General features: G+C 58.0%; 2 protein-coding genes across 2 annotated transcripts; both read right to left on the reverse strand.

Annotated features, from left to right (window-relative positions):
* Positions 1-3,998: 3,998 nt before the first annotated feature.
* On the reverse strand, positions 3,999-6,665 carry NEU4 (neuraminidase 4; the record flags this gene model as incomplete). The annotated part of the gene is made up of 3 exons (XM_080798978.1): positions 3,999-4,981; positions 6,102-6,357; positions 6,465-6,665. The coding sequence occupies 3 exons, from the start codon at positions 6,663-6,665 to the stop codon at positions 3,999-4,001; spliced, it is 1,440 nt and encodes a 479-aa protein (XP_080655104.1).
* A 7,453-nt stretch (positions 6,666-14,118) lies between these two features.
* Positions 14,119-22,646, reverse strand: GAL3ST2 (galactose-3-O-sulfotransferase 2; the record flags this gene model as incomplete). The annotated part of the gene is made up of 6 exons (XM_080799413.1): positions 14,119-14,937; positions 15,543-15,807; positions 17,075-17,158; positions 17,618-17,681; positions 22,275-22,432; positions 22,576-22,646. The coding sequence occupies 6 exons, from the start codon at positions 22,644-22,646 to the stop codon at positions 14,119-14,121; spliced, it is 1,461 nt and encodes a 486-aa protein (XP_080655539.1).
* Positions 22,647-23,498: the final 852 nt, after the last annotated feature.

The raw sequence follows: 23,498 nt of genomic DNA on the forward strand, positions 1-23,498 counted from the left end.
TCATATTTTCAAACAATAAGCAGTCAGAAGAAAAAGTGGCCGAGATCTTCTACTGAAACAGCAACAGAGATCAAATGCCCGAGGCATCGGTTTTATGAGAAATGTGCGACCCCACAGGACAGCTTAGGTGCGAGGGCGGAACACCCTTGTGGCAGGAACACTTGGCACCGTCCAGAGGCCAGTTCTCCCCACATTAACCTGTAGCTGTAATACAGTCCCAATAGAAGCCCACATCTCTGCAACTGAGAAGTTCATACGGAGAAACACAAGCAGGTAAGAGCCAAGGAAACCGAGAAAAGAAAGTGAAAGATAGCAGCCTTATCAGACCTGCAACTAGTGACGGACAGTGGCACACACACCAGAGGACGGCCATTAGGGGACAAAGACAGAGGCAGTAGTAAGTGGTGTTTATAGCGTGAAGAAAAAGTATCAGGCAAACTCCCTCTCCCTGCCATGCACTTGCACACATCCCAAATGTAGGTGTAAAACAGAAACCCTGAGACTGGAAGGCAGGGGTGAGCTCCTCACACTGGAGCAGAAGACCTTCCTGACACTGGCTAGAATTCACAGCGTCATGAAAGAGAAAATGGAGACATTCCATTCTACAAATTAGGGAAAATGCTTTAATGTGGCAAAGAGAAGTGTCAAAGCAAACTAAGGGAAAGTATTGATAATATTACAAAAAAGGTTAATACTCCAATTAGATAAGCATCTTCTAAAACACGGAAAGGGCGAGGTCAAAGGGACAGTGGGAAAGTGAAGAGAAGCTATGATGAGGCACTTCCCAGCTACGCGCACATGCACGTGTACATGTGTACACTCATGCACGTGCACATGCATGCACAAATGTATGCACACATACACATACACATGCATGAGCACACATACATGTGCACACTTGTACAACACAACCATACGCATGGGCACGCATGTGTGCACATATGCATATGTACACAAACATGTGTGTACTCAGATGCACATGTACCACACAAACCACAAACACTATACATACGTGCACTCCACGTATATGTATGTACACATCCCTTCAGCAACAAAAGCTGTTCCATTCACTCATAAGGAAAATGCAGATTACAGGGAGACTGTCTGCAGGCAACACTGAACCATCGTCCACATCACCGATGAGGATTCAGGGACGGAGGCCCCTGAAGCACCGGGAGTGTGGCAGGCGGGATATCCACACTGGAGAACTGACACTAGCCAGGCGGGAGCCAAGCATTTGCCGTTTGACCCACGAATCCCGCCTGTGAAATACCATCCAGGGGTGAGCCAGGTGCCCGGGAGGCCCCAGGGCAGGTGGCTGGAGCAGGAGGGCCCAACACAGGCTCTGAGTGAAGAGGGTCCCTGGGACCTCGGCCCATGCTGGTCAGTGTGGGGCATGGGCAACTTGCTGCCCCTGAAAGGAACCGAGTTGGCGTCCCATCAAAAGACCAGGGAACACTTTGAGCATAAAAAAATAACAAAATTAAAAGTAAAAATCGAATTAACACATTTTGAATATGTTTTTAAACAAATGAGTTCATAATCTAAAAAAAAAAAAAAAAAAAAAAGACAAAACACACACAGCAGAGAGGGCAGGAAGCGGTGGCCTCGCCAAGCCACCGGCCGGACCACCCACTGGCAGCAGCGAGGCTCTGATGAGACCAGGCACAGTCAGCACTTTGCTGCTCACCTTCCCGGAACGCGGCCTCTGCAGCCCGCCTCCACTCACTTTTTCCGTCCCCTGCCCTGCCCTAGCCCCATGTGTCAACGGCCCAGGCTAGGGCATCTCTCCCACCCCCACCCACGCCCGCCCGGCAGGTCCCTCCCTGCCAGCCCCGCGCATCTCACGGGTGGTGGCAGCAGGAACACAGGGCGGGGGTGAGCCTGGGCTTTTCAAATGAGGCCCGAGGCAGGGAACCCAGAGCATAAGGCATGTGGTCGCCCCCACAGCCAAGGCCCACCTGAACCCCGCACTTGGAGCCCCTCTGCCCAGGAGGACGACCCCTCCCAAGACCTGGGCTACCCTTTCCTGGTCTACAGAGCTGGAGCCAAGAGCTGGCCACCGTCAGTGAGGAATCCAAGGTCACGCTGGACATACAATATCCCCTGGGGTCACGTCTCCTGTTAATGGGGTACAATGTTGTAACTGATGATTCCAACGGCGATACAGAATTATCAACCGAAGTCATGGCTCACTGAGGGCTCCATCTCGGTGTCACACACCCTGAGGTTTGGACAAATGCACAGTGACACGTCCCCACCATGAGAGCATCACATAGCATCATCCCACATCCCTAGGAGTCCTCTACACCCCACCTGTTCATCCCTCCTCCCCACAAACTCTGGCAACCACCCGTCTCTTCTCATATGGGGTCACAGGGCACGTAACCTTCCACTCAGTGGTACACAGTTCAGGGTTCTCCATGTCTTCTCTGTCTGAACGGACCACAGCTTGTCCGCTCATCTTCCAAAGGACACCCGGATTTCTTTCAAGGTCCGGCAATGACGAATGAAGTCACTATGCACACGCACGTGCAGGTTTCTGTGTGGACATGAGTTTCCAGCTCATCTGGATAAGCACCAATGACCACAACTGCCGCATCCTATGATAAGAGGTGGTTGTTGGTAAGAAACCGCCAAACTGTTCCTGGTGGCTACCCCGTCCCACCCTCTGCCCATGTCCTGCCGTCCCCACCCTCGCCAGCAGGTGGTGCTGGCAGCGCTCCAGATCCTGCCCATTCTGCTAAGCGAGCAGCAGGACCTTCCCTGACACAGGATATGGAGCATTTTTCCATACTCTCAGTTGCCAAAACATACAAACAACTCTTAAACTCAACAGTGAGAAGACAAACAGCTCAACTGAAAAAGAGGCAAAGCTCTAAACAGACACTCACCAAAAAGATCTACAGATGGTGCCACCACTTTGGAAGACTGGCGTGACAGCTTTCCCGCACAGGAAACTACAGAGTAAACCAGCACTGATGGTCCTGAGACTCCTGGCAGAATTCCCGGGGAAGCTGGGCCACCCAAAGCTCTCCTCTCCTAGTGTGCAGACTTTCAGTGAGGGATTCGGGGTCTTTAGTAGGGTTTTTCCGATTTTCTATTTCTTCTTTAATAAGTTGTATTTTTCCAGGAATTGTGCATCTTGTCTAAATTTTTAAGTGTATTGGCATAAAAAGGCTCCTAATATCTTCTTGAAATCTTTGAACATCTGGAGGAGCCCCGCACACCCTCTCCCATTCCTGATGCAGCTTATTCACGGTTCTCTCATTTTTCCATCACCAGTCTCAACAGCTTTATCAGCTTTATCAGCTTTATCAGTTTTCTAAAAACCCGGCTTTGGCTCTCTTTATTCCCTCTACCGTATGATTTTTGCTATCCCTCTAGGTTTGCTCATGACTGTTCTCTTCCTTGTCCTCCCCCTTGGATTCAGTTTCCTGCCTCCGCTACGGTGGGGCGGAGGCGGCCCCCGCTTCAGCCCCTCTCGCACAGTGCGTGCAGTGTTCACATTTCAGACTCTTTCCTCACTTTCACCAGACCTGCTTCTTTGGACCAGGAGCAATTCAGTATCGTGTTTCTCAATTTTCAGAAATCTTCACAAGGAAGATTTTAAATTTCCATTCGCATTTATTTCTAGCTCAATTTCACTGTAATTGTCAATCCTTCAAAGTCTTGTAGGGACTTGAATTCATGACCCAGCATGATGTCAGTTTTTACACCTGGTTGTATTTGAACAGGTGTAAACAGGTGTATTTGAACGCAGTTATCTCCTGCTGGGTTCTCTGTGTGTCCATTTAGTAAGGTCTGCCCAGCAGCCTGACCACATCTTTTGTATCCTCACTGATTTTGTCCATTTGCTCTATCGGTTACTGAGACATGTGTCTAAAATTTTCCACTACAACTATGGCTCTATTTTCTCCTCTAGGTCTGTCTGCTTTTGCGTCATATTTCAAAGCACAGTGTTAGGGACATAGAAATGGGTCTGGCCAGAGGGCCCATCAGGAAGGCCGGCAGCGCTCCCGAGGCTTACCCCCGTGGCTGCGAGGTTTGGGGCCTGCCGGCACATTCTGCAGGACCTCAGCAAGGGAGAACATGCAGAAGGAGATCTCCTCGTAGGAGACCCTGGCCCCACTCTCATACAGACAAGCAAAGGTCAGGGCTCCCTTGAGGGTGGGACCGATGGAGGCCAGGTCAGAATAGCCACTGGGGCCCTCGTAGATCACCCAGGGCTCCGTCCAGCTGTGGGGGTCCAGGGGGGACCGGCTCAAATGGATTCCCATGTGGAGCCGAGCCCTGCGTCCCACCGGGTGGGAATACAGGAGCCAGGTGGGGCTCTGAGACAGGGTAGCAGGGAGCCAAGGGAGTCTTGGGGCCCAGGCACCCCTGGTCCCACTGAGCCCAGACCCCAGGCCAGGCTCCTGAGGGCTGGCCCTACATCCCTCCATCCCGCTGAGCCCTTGGTCCTCTTGGACCTCTGTAATACCCTCATCTGAGGGTTGCCGGACTCCGGGACAGAGGTGTGGGAACTGGGGGTGGTTCCTGGCACCTGCCGACCATCTCTCAACCCTTAGAGAGTGGAGCGGGCCAGGGAAGCCCAGGATGCTGCCTTGGCAGCCCCAGGCGGTCTCAGCCAGTGCTGGCACGAGCTCCCCGGGCAGGAAGGAGGCCCCATCATCTGTACTGAGTGCCTGCACGCGGCTGCCCAGGGGACTCCGGGCATTGCAGTAGAGGAGGCCGCCCGCCTGTCCACCATCCAGTGCAGCCAGCTGGCACTCGCCCGAGCGAAGGTTGGGCACAAGGCCTCCACGATGCCAGGTACGACCGTGGTCATCGCTGTAGAAGGTGAAGGCATGGGGGCTGGTCCTGCAGATCCTGCCGAAGCATTCCCTCCGGTCCACGCGGTAGGTGTAGGCTGGCACCAGGAGGCGGCCGGAGCGCAGCTGGATGCCGTGGCCTGGGCCGACAGCAAATGTGGCCCAGTCTGTGGAGGAGAGGGGCTGCTGGCCATCCCAGCCAGGAGACGGCTGTGGCCGCAGCCTGGCACCGCCACCCACCCCGGGGAGCTGGGGAGGATCTGCAGCCAGTGCCTCGGATTAAGGGACGGCTCATGAGGAAGCCCCCACCGACCGTGCCCCCGCCCTCCACTCCTGCTAGCCGCTCCAGATCGTCGGGGGCCAGACAAGCCTCTCTCTAGCATCAGTAGGAGCCAGGAGCCCGGGCAGACTACTTGGCTAAGTTCTCAGCTTGTGAGCAGGTAGCCAGTCCCGGAGTGTGGATGGACAGCCACCAACAGTGCTGTCCAGACAGAGGGGCAGCCAAGGGCAGGGGCTATGCAGACCTTCAGGGTGGGGTCGAGCCCTGGGCCTGAATCCCATGGAATAGGGTCCACGGGAGAAGATCGCTCTCTAGACCAGCTCTGTGTGTCCTGTGCAAGCCTCAGAGCCTGCCACACCTCTCAGCTTAGATCCCACCTACAAGGGTCAGGGTGACCCCTAGGTCAGTGTCCCCATGCCAGGGTTGGGGTGGCCTCAGAGGGCAGTTGGTGGTCAGGCCTTTAAGGAAGGGGCAGAAGGAGTGGAGGAAAAGCTTTAGGGTCAGGCCACCTGCACAGACCTGGACCCTAGGCTGGACACCCCCGGGTTAGAAGGCAGAGGGCAAGCAGTAAAGAAGATGAGGCAGCAGCGGAGTTGGGAGGAGGGAGGGACCTCAGCGTTCAGACAGAGACAGTCTCAGTTAGATGAGCCTACTCTCCAGGCCCAGGGGGGTGACCAGCACCCATCTCCAGGACTGAGGGGTTCAGGGGAGGGGGTGGCAGCCCCAGGAAACGGTGGGAGTGGTCCTTAGGTTGGGAGCCGTTGTAGGTAGCCCCTTGACCTGTAGCCGGACCCTTCCCCTGTCCCCCATCATGTGGACCCCCAACCCAGTGTGGACACCCCCAGACCGCTATGCAGACACCTCCCCATGAGACCCTGCCCGCCACTCTGCAGGCCCCCTCCCAGTGCAGACAAGCCCAGGTGTGGGCCACGCCCCTCCCCCGTGCATCCCACCCTGCTCCCCACCGCCCCGTGAACATCACAGCCCCCTACCCACACCCCACCTACCCTGCTCTGCGCCGCCCACCGCCTCCTCCGTGAGGTCCCTGGCCGCACCCCAGCTGCGCCCCGCATCCCGGCTGGTCACGCAGCAGAGGCGAGCGGCATTCCTGCCGGTGGCGATCTGCGTGGCTTCAGGAGTGCGGCCCCGCACCGCGATGAAGAAGAGGAAGATGGTAGCCGTGTGGGCGTCATGCACCGGGCAGGGGTTCATGGACCGGTGCTCCTCCAAGGCCGCCGTCGCCAGCACGCGCACGGCGCCCCACTGCCCGGCGGAGGGAGGGAGGAAGGGAGGGCGGGCGGCCTCAGTTTACCTGTGCGCCGGGCGGTGCCCTGCCCGAGTCCTGCCCGCCTTAGGTGCCCACCACTCACCCGCACGGAGCCCCCGGCCAGTGTGCCACTTCTCTGCACCAGGCGGTGGGCGTGGGCATCATCAGGGCTGAGCCGCTGCTCCGCAAAGGCCAGCAGGGTGGGCACAGGCGGCACAGACAGCAGCGCGGGCACGCGGTACGTCAGGCCGCTCCTCTCGCGCTGGAAGAGCACAGTCCGCTCGGGGACACGTGGGGCCCCCATGCTCTGTGGGGCACAAGCCGGGGTTCAGTTTCCCCAAATAGGGGTCCCTCAACCACAGGCAGCAGAGGAGACACAAACAGACACACCAGATACACAGAAAATGAAACAAGGAGAGACTTAGGCACTGAACAGAGGCAGACACAGATGCACGCGCATTCACCATACACGGCCCTGGGAGACAGAAAGACGCTTGCATTCCACACACTCAGACACAGGCTTCTTGGAGAAGGCGCCCCAGCTGCTGCCCCCACCCTTCTCAGACCTGGGGGGCTCTGGGATTCTCAGGAGTGGCCAGGATGGATGGGGGCGGGGCGGGGGGAGTGGCCTGCTGAAGGCTGTGGGGGGTGCCAGTGGGTGTCCTGCTGAGAAGGGGCCTGAAGTCCAAGTCCGAGCAGGACGTCTGCAGGTGCAGGGGACCAGCGACCCTGCTCCTTGGGCTCCTGAGCCAAGCTGGGATTCATGGGAGATCCAGCAGAGCCACCCCACCCGCAGGGTGCCCCAAATGGCTCCCACATGGGCCTCAAGGGGGTTAGAGGCCATGCAGGCTGGAGGAGCAGTGAGCAGGACCCTGAGGAGGCCAAAGAGGTCACCCCCCTGCTGTCCTACCCCACCCCCTCCTGGCAGAAAGGGGGCCCAGCCAGCTCCAGCCTGCACTGGGGGTACCCTTAGAAAGAAGCTGCTCCCCACAGTGACAGGAGGAAGATCCGCACCCACAGTATCTGAGGCCAGCAAGCGGCTGCTCACAGAGGTGGGAAGCCAGGCTGGGGAGATTGTGCTGAGCCTGGGGGCTTCCTGGAGCAAAGGCTAAGAGGGGAGGGGAGAAGGGCAGAGAGGAGGCCACATTCCAGGCACCAGGCAGATCCTGGCTGGAAGGACCCCGGGAGGGACTCAGCAAGGACAAAGAGGGCTGTCCCCGCTGCAGTCCTGTTCCCAACTGCTCCTGCCCCTGTGTCCGGCGCCCTGCACCGCCCTGTTCCCCGACCTTGGCCGGTCACCCGGCCCCCCTTACCACAAGTTGGGGCTCCTGTAAGGGTGCGGGGGAATGACCAAGGGCAGCCTCCCTCCCAGGAGTGTGCTCCCAAGGGAGGTCACGAGGGGGTATATCTGGGGTGCACCAGGGGTCTGCGATCTCCCAGAGGGGGGTCTCTTACTCTGATTTGCACAAAGGCAGCCGTGGGCTGGCCCAGCCCCCGACAGGGACGTGAGTGAGGGAACACCTTCGGGGTCTGGGGCCAGCAGGCAGAGCCGGACTTGGAGCAGCCAGAGCCTGTGGCCAGACGCTGGTCAGCGCTCCACGCCAAGGGGAGGAGAGAGTGGGAAAAGGGGGAGAGCACAACACCCCATATCCCACTTGGGAGCACCACTCTCAGAGGGTCAAGCCGCTGCACACAGGGCACGGCCCGGGCACGTCTGAGGAGAAGGGACGGAGAGGGGCTGACCCATGACAGGAAGAACACCCTAAACAAGAGTGGCCTCGCTCAGACACACGGAAGGGCGTGCTGGCTGGCTCAGCCGACGGCCCCAAAACACAGATACCTCACCTCAGTCCACCTCTGCCCAAGGCCACCTGCTCCTGAAAGGCTCTCATGGGCAGCGCCGTAGCCTGCCCCACCGCCCGCTGAGCCCAGCAGGCCCCCTGCCAACCTCAGGCCTCGGGGGCTGTGAGAGCAACTTCCTGTGTCTGGAAGCCCTTGGGCCCCACGCCCACTCTGCCTCCAAAGGGCAATTGTGCCCCAGCAGGAAGCAGGTGTCAGTGGCACGTGTCCCTCCAGGCTGAATGGACACAAGGGCACATTCTCTGCACTTGGCTTCCTCCACTGGGCCGGAGACCACCTGGACTGCGAGGCTGCCCAGACCCGCTGCTCACTCTGCTGCCTGCCCAAGCAGGATGAGGGCATCCCACGCCGTCCTTGCCTAGGCCCCAGGTCTCTGCAGAGCCCCAAAGTCCCAGAGAGAACCTCTCAATCTAAGAGGCAGAGCAGAGCCTCGTGGGCAGCTGGCCCAGTTTGGCCAAATCGTTAGGGTCCAGGGGTTTGGCTTGACCAGGATAGGACGGCTGTGTCCCAACATCCTGTCGGGGCTCCTCCCTGCAGCCTTCTGGACAGCCCAGGTCCCCACCCACACCCCCAGAGGAGCACAGTCCCTGTCCTCCGGCAGGATCCCAGCCTGCCGCAGGGCACTTAAAAGCACGCGTATGAAGAGCAAAGGGCCTTGCATACAAGTTGGGCAGAGGGGCCGCCCAGGTCTGTCACTTCGGGAAGGGTCTCAAGTCTGACCTGAGTGACCTGTGCCAGGTGAGGGGCCAGGACTCAGTTGCAAAGCTCGGGCCTCGTGGAGCAGGGCCCACACACCCGTCAGCTTCCGCAGGCCGGGTCAGGCCCCCAGCTCTGAGCCCCAGCCCAGTGTACCTCTCCCAGCCTCTCAATCAATCCCTGGGCCCTTGGGCACCGCTGCCGCTTGGACCAGGCAGTGATCCCAGGGGGGGCATCCGTGAAGAGCATCTGGCCGGTCAGCCCTCCATGCACGGACCCTGCCCTCGGCCCAAGGAAGGGCAGCCAGGAAGACGGAGGAGCCCATTTCTGGCCCTCAGGGGCTGGGGTTCAGGTGAGCGGGGAGGGAACTCACCAGGCACCACAGAGAGGCAGCAGAACAGCTGTGGGGCAACGGCAGGAGTGCCTGTTTCTCCAAGCCAGGGAACAGGGTGGAGACAAGGGCTGGCCGGCTGTGTGGGCTGAAGCTGGAGCTGGCGGGGTCCCAGGGTTGCATCAGGACCCAGGTTCCGGACCCCCCACCCTCACACTGTGTGGCTTTAGTGCAGTGAGGAGAGGGTTCGTGCCGGGCCACACTGGGGAGGGCCCAACCAGGGCCACACAGGGCTCCTCTGTCCACCCTGCGGTGCTTGGATCTGGGGGCTCACCATCCCACAAGGCTGTGCTGGGGCAGCCTGTAGCAAGGGGCACACAGATCTCCCTGTCCCCAAGCCTCCTCCAGAGACAGCCTCCCACAAAAACCCCAGTGAGCCATCAGCCTCCTGGTGAGGTTCCACGACCTTCCCACCAAAGCCTGGATGCCAGCCCCTTTGGCTCTCTCTCAGCTCTGGCCTATGTCCGTGCTAGGCGGCCAGCGCAGCCTGGGGGTGGGGTAGCACCGCACCCCCTTCCTAGCACCAGCCACCTTGTCAGTGCTCCTGCCGGCTCTCACCAGTGACCACAGCCTGGTGACCACTGCCCAGGCCAGCGCCTCCGGGGAGCCTCAGCATCCCAGCCCGATCAGTGAAGAGGACCATCCCCCTCAGGGGTTCCCTGGGCCCCACCCACACAGCAGGACCCCACACAATAGACCCCAAGACCTGACATTTACTGCCCACCTGCTTGTACCCACTAACCTTCATCCCACGTTTTTCCTGAAGCTCTTCTTTCCAGCTGATCTCTAACTCAGGCCAAAACCCCACAGGTAAAGCATCCCATGAGGGATGCTAAAACTGCTCCCCGCCTGCCGCTCCCCCCCACCCTGGGTAATAACAACTGCCTGGACCACCCGGGACAGTGGGAGCTCAGCCCCCGACTCAAGGACTCACGCCTGTGCACATGGACTGTGGAGTGGCCGACTGATACCCCGACCTCATTATGACACTAAGACCTCTGCCAAAGGAGGAGCACTAGTCTTTCCTTGAGGCGCACGCGTGACCTTGTGCCCACCTCTGCATACAGAGACAAGGCTCCTCTTTCTGAGGATTCATCCTAACCCTAAACACGAGGACTCCATCCACCCTTGCTCAGGGAGTCATGGCTTTGGAACATATTCCCCGGGATCTCCTTACTTGGAGCAAATGAAGTTTCCTTTGTGCGACAGCTTACCTGGTGCAGTTTCCACGTGTGACTCACCGAGGAGGGAACTCAGGTCCACTCGGTTATGATAGGACTTCAAAGGGAAAACAGGGCTCTGGGAAAATGAAGACATCCTATGCTGTCCACGGGGAGATGACAAACTTGCCGTGTCTTCAGGTCCTCGGGGGAGCTGGGGAGGGGACAGAGGAAAGCCCAGGGATCTCTGCCACTGAAGGAAAAGGGGAGACTGGGAGAAGGGGTCAGCACTGATGTGGGAAACAAGGGCAAAAGATAAATTAAATTTCTTCACTACCTACAGCCCATTGACAAGTCCTTGAAACGGGCAGAGTGACCTTCCCCTGGGAGCTCGGCTGCCTCCATGTGGACACCTTCCTAATGGCACAGGCAATCGTAGCCTGACCCCCAGGATCCTGTGAGTCTACTTTAACTATAGAAATTCCTTTGGAAACTTCATCACTACCCCACAAGATACATGTTGGCCATCACCCCCACGCATATGACCCACTGATTACATCTGGAGGGTCTCATGACTGAGTTTTTACTAAACAGTAATAAATGACATTTCCCAGCAATAGTTAGCTCCCTCAGGATCCTGGAAACCTTGTTGCCAAAATACCTGGGAGGCTTACACTCTCCCTAATCCCCTCCCAACTTTATAGTATATATAATGGGCCCCTCCTTAGAACCCTGGAGCAACTCTTCCCGCCCATGGATCCCGTCCCCGTGCTTTAATAAAACCACCTTTTGGCACCAAAGACATCTCAAGGATTCTTTCTTAGCTGTTCACTCCAGACCCTAATGCTTCCACATCAAGTACCATCTCCCCATCTCTCAGGGCCTCTCTGAATCCATCCCCCTTCCCCTGTCCCCCACGTCTGGGTCTGGTGCTGGGCCCCCTGCTGAGCCCCCATGCCCCCACACCACCTATGTGAAGCCCCCGTGTCCAGCTGGGCTGTCGAAGCAGGGTGCCCACTGGGGCCCTGGAAGGAGGCAGCCCAAACACAGGCCTCGTTCCCTCTACTTGGGGATTTGAGGTTTGGGTGTGTTTGTTTTTTCATTTTAACAACACCAAAGAATGCTTAATAAATAACTTATCATTTGAAAAACTTTTATTCATAGAGGCTTTCAACAATATGGTGAAAAAAATTTTAAGTATTAGTAATCTTCCCTGTCTACTGATGTCAGAGCTAGCTGTGTTTCATATATTACTATCACCTTTCCTCCATAAACAGGATAAGAGATCTATGAGGTTTGTTTTCTGTTGGGAGTATAGTTGACACAGGACATTCTGTGAGTTTCAGGTCAGAACACAGAGATCCGACAGGTAGGTGTGTGACAAAAAGGCTCGCCTCAGCCAGTGGTCACCATCGTCCGCACAGCAGACCACTGCACAGTGATGGGCTGCATCCTCTCCCCTGTCCGCCATCCTTATTTCTGCCTTCCTAAACTGAAAGTTTGTATCTCTAACCCTACTCCTCCATCCTCTCCACCCCCTTAATGTTCTAATGAGACACCAACCTTTTTAAATATAGAGATTTCACTTAGAAATCTGTATTTCTAGCTTCTCTTGAAAAATCAGAAGGAAGGTCTGGCTCCTGGGCGTCCTCCATCCCCTGGGGCCATCACACACCCTCCCCACTCCAGCATCACCAAGGCACCAAGGGGAGTTTCTGCAGACCCTGTGCTCCCAACGCTATCATTTAGCAGCTGCAAACAACTTCAGCATTCGAAACCTCCCTTCTGGACGGAGCTCCCTTGCCGGCTGTTTTCCAAGCTGTCTCTTCTAATCCACACACACTTCACTTTGAATAAATAACCCCGAAATTCCTTCCAAAGAGACAGAACTGATTTATGTTTCCTCCAGTCATGAAGGCAAAAGCAAACACCCTTGGATTTCTACTGGAACTTTGTGGTCCCGATCCGCGTGCCACTGAGAACAGACCCCCTTCTGGGGCGGCAGGGACAGAAGCAGCCACCTATCTCCCTTACCCCACACTGGCAGGCTGGCCGGGCTGACCCATGCAAAGGGCTCTGTGGCTCGGGGGGCCCGCCTGATGCTCAGGGCACCACATTTGACTGGATACTTCCTTCCAACCAGGGTCATATTTTCATTTCTCTCTTTGGCTGTAGCTTCTTACTGATAACCCTGACCCTCCTTCAGGTTCTCCATTATCCGCCTAATGGCTCTTCTGCATCTGATTGCTTTCTCCGCTGTCCCTCAGGACAGCCCTCCACGATCTCCTCTGGGTGGAGGACGACGATCCTCGGGATGGTGTCCCCACCGCCCCTGACTCCGCCCTGCCCGTTCTGTTCTTTTCTGTCTCAGTGTGGTGCTTTGAAAGTCAAGTTTTCAGTTTCCAATATCCTCTTTTACTTTCAAAATCTCGGCAATATGTCCTCTAATCTCACTGAAAATTCATTCTTTTTAAATTTCCCTCCACGAAACTGGTGTCCCAGGGAGCTGTCTCTTCTGATTGCTAGCAGGTTCCTTGACAGGTAGATCCCCAAGAAGGGCAGCCATGCCCATACAGGGAGCCCCTCCTCAGGTGCCCCGGCCAAGCTCCTGGGATCGTCAGGCCCGAGGACCTTATGAGGAAGGAAGATGGACCGGGTGCCAGGCAGATGGGCCAGCTGAGCCTCTAGGCTTCACATGTAAGAGCAGTTCTGTTCCGTGAGTGCCCCAGACCCCCCACTTTCCTCAGGACGCAGGGTCTACAGCACTGGTGTGCACCCCACTCTAACCTCCGGGCCCCCAGGCACCCAGGATCACATCCTTCGAGATAGGGGCCCTCCGTCCCTCACGACAATTGACAAACGGGTGCCTGGATGCTGCCCTCCAAGGAGGCTCTCCTAATGCCGTCAGCCATGGGAGCATGGGACTGCATCCAAGGTGCCCTCCAGGACAACGGAGTGTGCTATGAACCGCAGGAGCTCCTCCAGCAGGTCAGACACCCCACATTCCAAGGGGGCCATCCGGAGAGGGGGCTGTGGCCCTAATCCTCACCTTGAGCTCTGGCTAAACCATTTGTCTCATAAGCAGTTTCAACTTTTCTCAACCTAAAGCCATTCTTTACTTGCAAAGATGCCTCATCCAGCCACAGATGGGAAGCTGAACATTCCAGATCCTTGCTGCCTCGTGCCAGCTTCCCAGGGCTCCCTGTGGGCATCGCACAACCCTCTCTGTGACCAGCCCCATGTCCCACAGCCAGCAGATTTGGGGAGCTGCCGGGGCTCCTTCAAGGACTCCCAGACCTGCTGCCCAAGCTTCTCCTGACCCCCTGCACTTGAGTTCCTGTGATGGTCGATGTGCCCACGTGTGTCCTTTCGAGGGGCAGTATGTCAACTTGTAATTTAGTGTCATTCACTTTCCTACCTTGTAAGTTTTTCTACCTGTTAACCAGGTTCAAACCCTCAGGTCCCAAAGTGGGACCCTCACAGCAGTGGCGCCTCCAAGAGGATGGATCCCAAGTGGGTGCTTTCAGTGGGATCTTCACCCCGACGCACGGCTGCCCCAGGAGTCCCCCTCCTCACCAGTCGGTACCCTGGTCTCCCAGGGATGACAGGAGAAGGGCTGGGACTCGTGCCCTGTCCCTGGCGCTGCCCCCCTACTCCAGGAAGGGGAGGCGTTTGGGTTTCTTTTCCGGGAACTGCAGGGCGTACAAGTGGGCCATATACTGAAGCTCGGGAGTGACCATCCTCTCACACATCTTCTGTGTCTGCTCATCCAGGCCCTGCCTGAGGTTGTAGCCCAGGATGTCGGCCTGGCCCGACTGGAAGGGGCGCAGCTGGGGGTCGGCGATCTGCGACTGGTTCTTGGCCGAGCCGTCCTGCAGACACCGGTCCCTGAGCTCCCGCCGCCGCGCCCGCAGCCGCGCCACCTCGGAGCGCAGCAGCCGCGGGCCCAGCTCGGCGTGCGCGCGGGCCCAGAAGCTGCGGTTGAAGTGCTGGTAGAGCTGCCAGTCCAGGGCGCACCAGCGCTGCGCTCGCGCCCTGCCCACAGCCGTCAGGGGGGCCACGCTGCGCGCGCTCCGCGAGTTGAGCCGGAAGGCCACCACGTCGTCCAGCCGCCAGCGCAGCGCACGCCGCAGCATCACCATGGACTCGTCGAAGTGCTCGGCGATGAGCACCAGCTGGAATTGCCGTTCCACGTCGGCCAGGCGCGCGCGCACGTAGCCCTGGTCGTCGGCGCGCGCGTCGTTGTCGAAGCCCAGGTCGAACCACATGTTGTTCCTGGCAAAGGCGTTGGGCAAGCCCGCGCTCTGGTTGTAGTAGGTCCACGGGGAGGCCAGGAAGGCATCCAGGCTCTCCACATCCCTGAACGCAGGGACGTAGTCTTTGTAGTAGGTGAAGGCGGATTCCAGCTGGAAGACGGGGTTTCTGATGATGGAAAAGTAGAAAGTGTTGTTGGGCATGACTTTCTGCACCTGTGTGGAGACCCGGCAGAAAGGGCTGGTGACTCTCAGGCTCCTTGCAGCAGCCCAGCACGCAGACGTCCCCTCCCACAGCACACCCTCCACCGCTGCCAGGAAGGATCCTGAAGCATCTGAAGTGGGCCCTGCCCTTCCCCAGCGCCCCCAGCCCCTGCTCCCCCTGCGCCTTTGGAAGGCCAGTCAGGGGAAACCCCCCACCAAGGAAGTGACCTCTACACTGAGATGCAAATGACCCAGAGAAGGAGATGTGAAGAGTGTCCCCTCAAAAATGGACCCTGGGCAAAGGTCCTGAGTAGGAAGAGGTAGAGGAGTTTGGGAAGCAAAAGAGAGGGCGGCAGGCCGTGAGGGCACTTGATTCCGAGAACAATGACAGCCAACGGTCTGCGGGGGAGAGAGCATGGAGCCTGGCCAGCCACCACTGCCCCCAGGTGAGGCTCTGGCAAGGTCTGCAGGTACACACATCCACAGCCTTCATCCCTCTGGTGTCTCAGGCACAATCACCCCCCAGGGTCACACCTCGAAGGTACAACCCCACGGGGAGCCTGGGACCGGTCCAGGCCGGTCCTTCCACTTCCACCCCTCCTGCCCACACCCCACACCTCAGGCAGGTTGAACCTCAGGTGGTTGCCCATGATGTTGAAACGCTGCTGCGGGCCTTGGGGTTCTGAGCCCTCCACGTAGCGCGCCAGGAAGAGCCAGGGGTAGCCCAGGTGGAAGCTGGAGCCTGCGGGCAGGGCCACAGACAAGTTGTGCGTCTCAGCGAAGCGGAAAAGGATGTTGAGCACAGTGCTGCTGGCCGTCTTGTGCGTCTTGAGGAACATGACATTGACGATGGGCGGCCCCTCGGCCTGACCCCGGAGCAGGCTGGGAGGAGAGCATGGCCACTGTCAACCAGGGAGGGTCCGTGGACCCCCCACCCAGCGCAACCCCCGAACCATCTTCTGTCACCAACCTCTCCCCAGTCCAAGATCCCCTGCCCCACACTTGTCCTGCCAATGATACCCAGACCCTGTGCCCCCAACTGTGCTTCCTTCCACTCACCAAGAGACTCCCAACCGGGCCCCCGGGACCCTGGCGCCCCCTCTCTGGCTCCCAAGCTCCTGTCTGGTCCCCAGGGCATCCAGCATGGCTTTGGCCCTGTGGCCTGGACCCCACACCCAGCGTTTCTTGGCTGACATGTCACACAGGGACCGGCCAGCCTGACTGCAGGGCTGAAGGGGATACCGGTTCCCACTCTCATCGTCCCATGATGGCACCCAGCCCGCTGTGCCTCCAGCCTGCAGCGGTGGGCACCCCTTCTGCCCCAGTAAGAATAACCCTTGAGGGGCGCCTGGGTGGCTCAGTGGGTTAAGGCCTCTGCCTTCGGCTCGGGTCATGATCCCAGGGTCCTGGGATTGAGCCCCGCATCGGGCTCTCAGCTCAGTAGAGAGCCTGCTTCCCTTCCTCTCTCTCTGCCTGCCTCTCTGCCTACTTGTGATCTCTGCCTGTCAAATAAATAAATAAAATCTTTAAAAAAAAAAAAAAAAGAATAACCCTTGATAGTGGGGGACAGGATATGCAGGCATGTGCCAGCCCTGGGGACAATGGAAGGAACAAGAGAGAGACCCAAGGAGCTTTGGTGCCCCCTGGGGAGATCCAACCAGAGAGGAGGCCTGGAGCCACAGGACCTCTCAGCGGCCTGGCTGAAGCACAGGGCCTGCGTGAACATCCCTGCAGACCCTGGGCCTCACAGAGGACGAACCCCAAGCAGGCAGGGGAGCAGGGGACCTGACCTCCCCAGGCCCACCCTGGACCCTAGCCCTGCCTCCTAGTACCTTGTCACCCTCTGCACACAGCCACTCCGCCCAAGACACATCCACCCCTGGCCCACTCCCATCCTCCCTGAGCCTTGCCCAGAGGTGCCTTGCCCAGAGGCAAGCTTGCTGCCCACAGGAGACCCTGGAGGGATCCAGAAGGCTGTGGATCCCTAAAGGGAAGGGCCCACCCCTCCTCTCATAGACAGGAGGAAGCTGAGGCCCCGTGTGGAGGCATGAACTGCATGATCACTAGCCAATGCAGAGTGTGACCCGGAGGTGGGCAGGCCGGGGTCACAGGCCCTGCCCCAGGGGCGGGCACACCGCGCAGAACTCACGGTATGAGCAGCCCCACGTCCATGTGCAGGATGCCAGCCAGCAGGAGCATAGTCAGAGCCAGGAGGAGGACAGCCTGGAAGCACCTGTGGGGCAAAGGAAGCCCTTCAGCCCTCAGTCAGGAGCGGGGAGGGGCCGGCACAATCTCTGCCCCCCCATTCCCCCCCCACTGCCCATCACTGTGAATCCATTCCTATAGAGAATGTACCCGCACCCATCCCCGGGGGGCCCTGGGGTGGGGGAGACCCAGGAAGGGGCTGAATCATCAGACTCTACCCCCCTCCCGCCCCCAGCTGCATTGGCAGCAGCTCCACAGCGGCTCCAAAGCTAGGAGAAGCTGGAGGGCAGAGGATGGAGAGGAGCCAGCTGATAGGCCCTGAGCAGGGTTCCCTGGGAGACTATGGCCTGACAGAGACTCATGAGCTCACGCACCCCCGGGGCACATCAGGGGAGAGGCTGAGAGGTGGGACATCCTGTAATTCTACCCCTGGAGGAGGGGAGGGGACCCAGGAGAGAGAGGCCCTTTGGAGGGTCTGCTTGCATACCAGGCGCTTAGCAGGTGGGCTGGAGGCATGGGTCCCTCCCCGTCCCTGTCACCCAGGGGAGATGCTGCAACCAGATCAGAGAAGAGACAGGACTGGGGCAAGGGGAGCCCCACAGAGTCAGGTGGGGACCCCCCCTTGTCCTGCCATCCCCGGGACAAAGGAGCTGCAGCAGCACCCTCCCACCCCACCCCATCCCACCCCACTCCTGCTAGGTGTTCCCGCTAGGGCAGGGCACCGAGGAAGCACTGGACCGCAAGCGAACTTGCCATAAGGGATGCATAAGGGATGCATGCTTTCCCTCTCCCACTCCCCCTGCTTGTGTTCCTGTACTTACTGTCTCTCTCTGTCAAATAAATAAAATCTTAAAAACAAAAATAAAAATTAAATAAATAATCTTTTAAAATCTTGAAAAAAATTAAATAAATAAAAATAACTCTCCAGGCCAACTCTCCAGGTTGTTCCTCCCTCCAGCCACCCCCTTCCTCTAGTCCTCACACATCTGGCTTCAGGGCCTTTGTGCATGCCGAGGATTTAGCTGCTGCATGCCTCACCCCCAGCTCCACTGGTCTCTGCTCCATCCTCACCTTCCCCAGTGACCTCCCCAACCCTCCTGCAGGAGCTCTCACTACCCTCACTGTTTCTCCCTCCAGCCTCACTGCTACCTGCAAGGGTCATGTATGCTTCTGTCTGAGTATAGTCTGTAGTGCCCATGAATGAGTAAGCCCCCTTGGTCCCTGGAAGAGCAACAGCATGTATAAGTCACATTTGCTGAGCGAATAAATGAAGCCAAGCACACATTCCCTCCTCCTGCTGCAGACTTAGCAATTTGGGACACGTTTGGAAGTTGTGGGAGCAAATCTTTTGGAACAAAATGTCCTGAGACCCATAAGCGGAGCTACCAGTCAGTGGCTGGAAAAGGAGTCAGCGCTCAAGGAATTGCTGTGGCACACATTTTCATGTCGGCATGAAAATGCCACATCACTTAGCTCCTTGGTCCCAAGAATCAGAAAACAGTGGTGGATTTTCCTCATCAATCTAGAAGTCTGGAGAGGGGAGGCTGCTGGTTCTGGCAGACTCAGCCCCACCACACTGAGGATGTTGACATGTCTCTTTTTCCAGGTTTGTTGCCATGGTCACAAGATGGCTGCCAAGCTCCAGACATCACATCAGCAAGAAGGGAGAAGGAAGAAGGGACAGGGCCAGTCATGATAAAGAGCCAAAAAGCCATCTAGAAGCTCCTAGAGAGCCTCCACTTCCATCCTGTTTGCCAAAATTCGTTCACATGGTCACCTCCAGCTGCAAGGGGGAGCTCAGAAAGCATTTGCCAAGTGTTTACAACTGTGTGGCGGGGGGCCAGGGAGAAGGTGGTGAGTGTCTATATAGCTCCGTTTCTATAAATCTATGGGAATGCTGGGGGGCAGCCGGGGCCCAAGCTGGGCCTGCTCACAGAGGCAAACATGTCTATGAAAGAAATACAAGTGGCTGCCCCAGACGTGGCCTGGCTGGTGGCCTGGGACCCACGTGGCCAGGCCAGCAGCTGGGGCCCCTCACAGCCCAGGGCTTCCCAGCAGTCAGGCCTCTGTTCATCCCAACACTGGGATGGCTGGCACCTTCCAGATGCCAGGCTCTTCAGACAGGATTCATGAGCACGACGGCACTGGGCACGGCTGGCTGCAGCATACCACGGGCACACGGCAGCCCACTGGGAAAACCCCGTCTTCGGGGCCTCGGGCAGTCCGCGTCTCCGCGGGTGGTCTACGTCTCCGGTTATTTTCCCGGCATGTGATAGATTAAGTGCCCATTACATTGCTGCCTGTTACTGATTCCAGCCCTTCAGCGCTGGAAACGTCCATCTGCATCGAGGTATCTTCCGCCGTGATTTCTAGCAAGCTGACCTGCAACATGGCTGCTCGAGAGAACCACGTGGACCTCCTCACTCCACAGCGGACAGCATCGCCCCACCCAGCTCACCAGAACCCTGCCCTCATGCAGATGTGAGCTCAGCTGGGGAGAGGGAGGGGTCTCTTCTGCCGGGGTCAGAATGCCACCAGGAGGGGCTGCAGCCTCTTCGGAGCCCACGGCCCTGCCACACCCCTGCACGTGGCCCAGCCATCCGACAAGTGACCTATATGGTTTAGTGGACTGTTGACTAGATTCCTTCTGCGTCCGGACTTCTTGGAGAGAGGAAGCACCTACAGAGACCTGCCTTCACCGGGGATGACACAGGGCTTGGATTCTGAGCTCTGAGAAGGGTGACCCAGTTGGAGCCACCCAGCCCCGACCCCTACCTCCAGGACAGGCGGCTGCCGGGCCCCTGTCTGCAGACACACCCAAGAAGGTTCCACAGCTGTCCTTCCCAGGTGGTTCCAAGTTTTCACAGCCTTCTCCAGACACTGTCCCCTCCCACCTGCTTCCCACGGACACAGACACCACGGAGTAGACTCCTAGCCTCTCCTTGGACAGGATCTGCAGTCAGAGGGTGAGTTCCAGACTTCCCTGTGTTTGAAGAGGGAAAAGGACAGAGGGGTCTCTCCAGGAGCCTAATCCGGGGCCTGAGTCTCCCCAACAGGCTGTGCCTGGCAAGGGCAGACTGTCTCATGGGCTCCAGCCACACAGAGGACCAATTGGTACTAAGGCCTCTGAGCAGAGGAAGTGGGGCCGAGGGGACTCTGGAGGGGCCTTTAGGAGGTCAAGTTGTAGGTCATGAGGGGATTGGATCCCACACCTGGACTCCAGAGCTTAGCATCTGGACAGGACACATGGAGGAGCTTCCTGCTTGGACAGGCGTTTTTACATAGGGCTTTACAGGGTGCATAGGAGTGTGACAACCAGATGGGGAAAGCATTCCAACCAAGGGGAAGTAGGACTGAGAACCTGGCCTAGAAGAATGGGGCAAGAGCTGGGCACCTCCATCAGGGCAACAGTGGAGCAGCAGGGAGACCAGACTTGGGCCTAGTAGGACACCCCTCAGCCTTCCCATGACACGAAGGTAGATTGGTATGGGCTGACTGCTCAGTGGCAAAAGGTGTGTCCACGTGCCAACCAGGGAAGTGGAGAGGAGGGCATGGCTGGCCCGGTCACAGCCCTCTGGCCCTGAGTCCGAAGCAAGGAGGGCTCACCCCTGCACAGCTACGGCCAGCACCCCTCCATCCTGGGGGAAAGGAGATGACTGATTTCTGCAAATCTCAAAGTTTAGGGGCACCTGGGTTGCCCAGTCAGTTAAGCATCTGACTTCGGCTCAGGTCATGGTCCCTGGGTCCTGGGATTGAGCCCCCACATTGGGCTCCCTGCTTGGTAGGGAGTCTGCTTCTCACTCTGGCCCTCCTCTGTGCTCTCTCAAATAAACAAAATCTTTTAGAAAAAAGGAGGGGGCTCTTTAAGTTTAATAATAAAAAAAGTGGGGCATCTGGCTGGCTTGGTAGAGCATGTGACTCTTAACTCTCGGGGTTGTGAGTTCGAGCCCCACACTGGGTGTGAAGCCTACTTTAAAAAATAGATAAAATACAAAACACTTTGAAGTTTAACATAATTCCCAAAGGAGAATCTTTAACTAGAAAGTCAGTTTTAAAGTTCAAATGGAAGGAAATCATATAGTAACAGCCAGGGAAATTCTAAGCGATAATGAGCAAGAGTGCCCAGTCTATACCACAAGGCCCAGAAAATCAGTCTCTGGAGCTCTTTGGGGTTTGTGCAGGATGGAAGGAGCCAGGGGCGTGCGGGGAGTGAGGTGGCTTTCTGGGCACGGGGCAGAGGGAGGCACGGCAGATGGCGTGAGCTCAGCTGGCCAACTCCAGAAAAGGATTATGTTGGATTTCCACCTCACCCCATCAATCAGAATTCATGCCACATGGGCCACATTTCAACAAGAGCCCAAGGCTGTCCCTCACTGTCACTGGTGTCCTGATCGGTACCACCTCTTTGGACCCCTCAGTTAAAATGCACAGCACACTTGCCCAGGGAGGTTGCATCCTGGGATTGATCCCGTAGTCACCACGGCTCCCCAACCTCAGCACCCCACCTGCTCTATGCTGTGAAGTCCCCACCGGTGGCTGTCGGCCCCTGGGCAGAGAGAAGCCACATGCCTGGCCTGAGGCCCCCACCAGGCAGCAGTAAGGAGCCCTGTGGCCCAGAGCTGTGTCCCCCCACAGTCCCCACTGTCCCCGCCTGGGCAGCCTTCACTGCGGCCCAGCTGGGGACAGAAGGAGACAGCACCAGCGTCCTTCCACGTGGAGCAGCGCCAGGACTCCAGGTGGAGGACATGGCCATGGTCCAGAGCCACGACGTGTCCCAGAGAGAGGGCCAGGTCAGGTCAGAGCAGAGCCGTGGTGGAGCGGGTGAAAATTGGGGCACCCCAGAAGCCCAGGGAGGGAGATGAGGGGGTGTTGGTGACGAGGAGACAGGGACTTTGCTACAATGTTGTCATCCCACGGGAAGCACTGTGCCCTCCTTAGTCAATGGCCGACCTGGGAGCTCTGCACCCGGCCTGGCTGTCTCCACGTCTCCACGGGCTCCCGAAGCACACATCCTGGCTTGCTGGCTCTCGTTGCCGCTGGAAAGGAGAGATTTCTCCAGCTTCCGTTTCTGGGCACTTGCCATTAGAGGAGAAAACCACCTGTTTCACGGTATGGCGTCACTTCCGGTCACGCCACCTATTTACCATGCATCACGGTCTTGTCCCAGAGTTCTGGCGGCCCTGATTTGGCATCCCTGCCATCTGGACTTGTCTTGGGCTCCTCCCGGCCCAGGCCCGGAGCCAGCCGCATCTCTAAGGAGCCTGGTGTCCTACTGGCAGGAATGGTCTTCAGGGACCGTCCTCTGGGGGCAGCTCAGAGAAGGTGGTAGTTTTGGGGCCCTGTCGGGCAACAGAGGCAGAATCCCTCATGAGCTCACATGGGCGTGTCCAGCTCCAGTTTCAGCTAAAACCCCAAGCCCGCAGCTCTTTGAAGGAAACTTCTTACAGCATCTCGTCCCCTTTCCCGCATAGCATGGTCTTCAAGTCACGGGAGATGGCAGAACTGGGGTCTCCCATCCTTACTCATCTCTCTACCCACAGTGCTCACACGAAACCAAAGCGAGGCCGCGTCTCGGCATCTTCCGTCCCTTGTCCACAAAGGCAGAAGGAGAGCCCACTGCCAGACGGGAGCGGGGCCCCAGCTGGACGTGCGTGATTCTCAGGGGGCCCGGGCACCTACAGCCAGTGAGAAGGGATAAGCTTTCCCGAACCCCACAGGGCTGTCCTTCGGAAGGCCACGCCCTGGTCACGGGGTCACATGGTCACGGGCTCTTGCACTAGTCCGGCCGTTTCCGCCGAGCCCTTCCCCTCCTCCTGCCCTGGGAACCTGAGTGCCAAGGAGGCCACAGAGGTTCACAGCCTGGACAGGACCATTCCAGTGCCAGCTGGTCTGCAGCCCCGCCAGCTCCCTCCAACACCGCACTATCCCGCCGCGGACAATTCCCTCTTCCAACACCACGTGTCCCCTGGCCCCTGCAGCATAGACTAGGAAAACTCTGGCACATGCTGCCCATCTGTTACAGGTTCCTGCATTGACATTTACAATCGCCCCTCTGGCCTTGAGGCAACAGGAATTTGTCTCTGTTCTTCCAGCTGTACGATGAGAACAAACGGTCCTCAGAGAAATCCGTTGGTTTCTAAAGAGAGGCTCCTCTTTCGCCAAAAGGCCCTCTGGTCCAACACTCACGGGGCCCGCAGGGTCCTGGGTTCTGGAGCTGCCGGGGGGCCAGGTCGCCAGGCGTCCGGGCTGCGGCCCGGCCCGCAGGTGGGTGGTATGTTCTGCCAAGCGGCTTGATGGGGACCGAGCCCCTCCGTGGCCTGTATGTGCCCTGCACACAGAGCATCCCACAGACGCGCGGTCAGCATGAG

This window comes from Martes martes (assembly GCF_963455335.1).
Source record: "Martes martes genome assembly, chromosome: 3".
NCBI classification, from domain to species: domain Eukaryota; kingdom Metazoa; phylum Chordata; class Mammalia; order Carnivora; family Mustelidae; genus Martes; species Martes martes.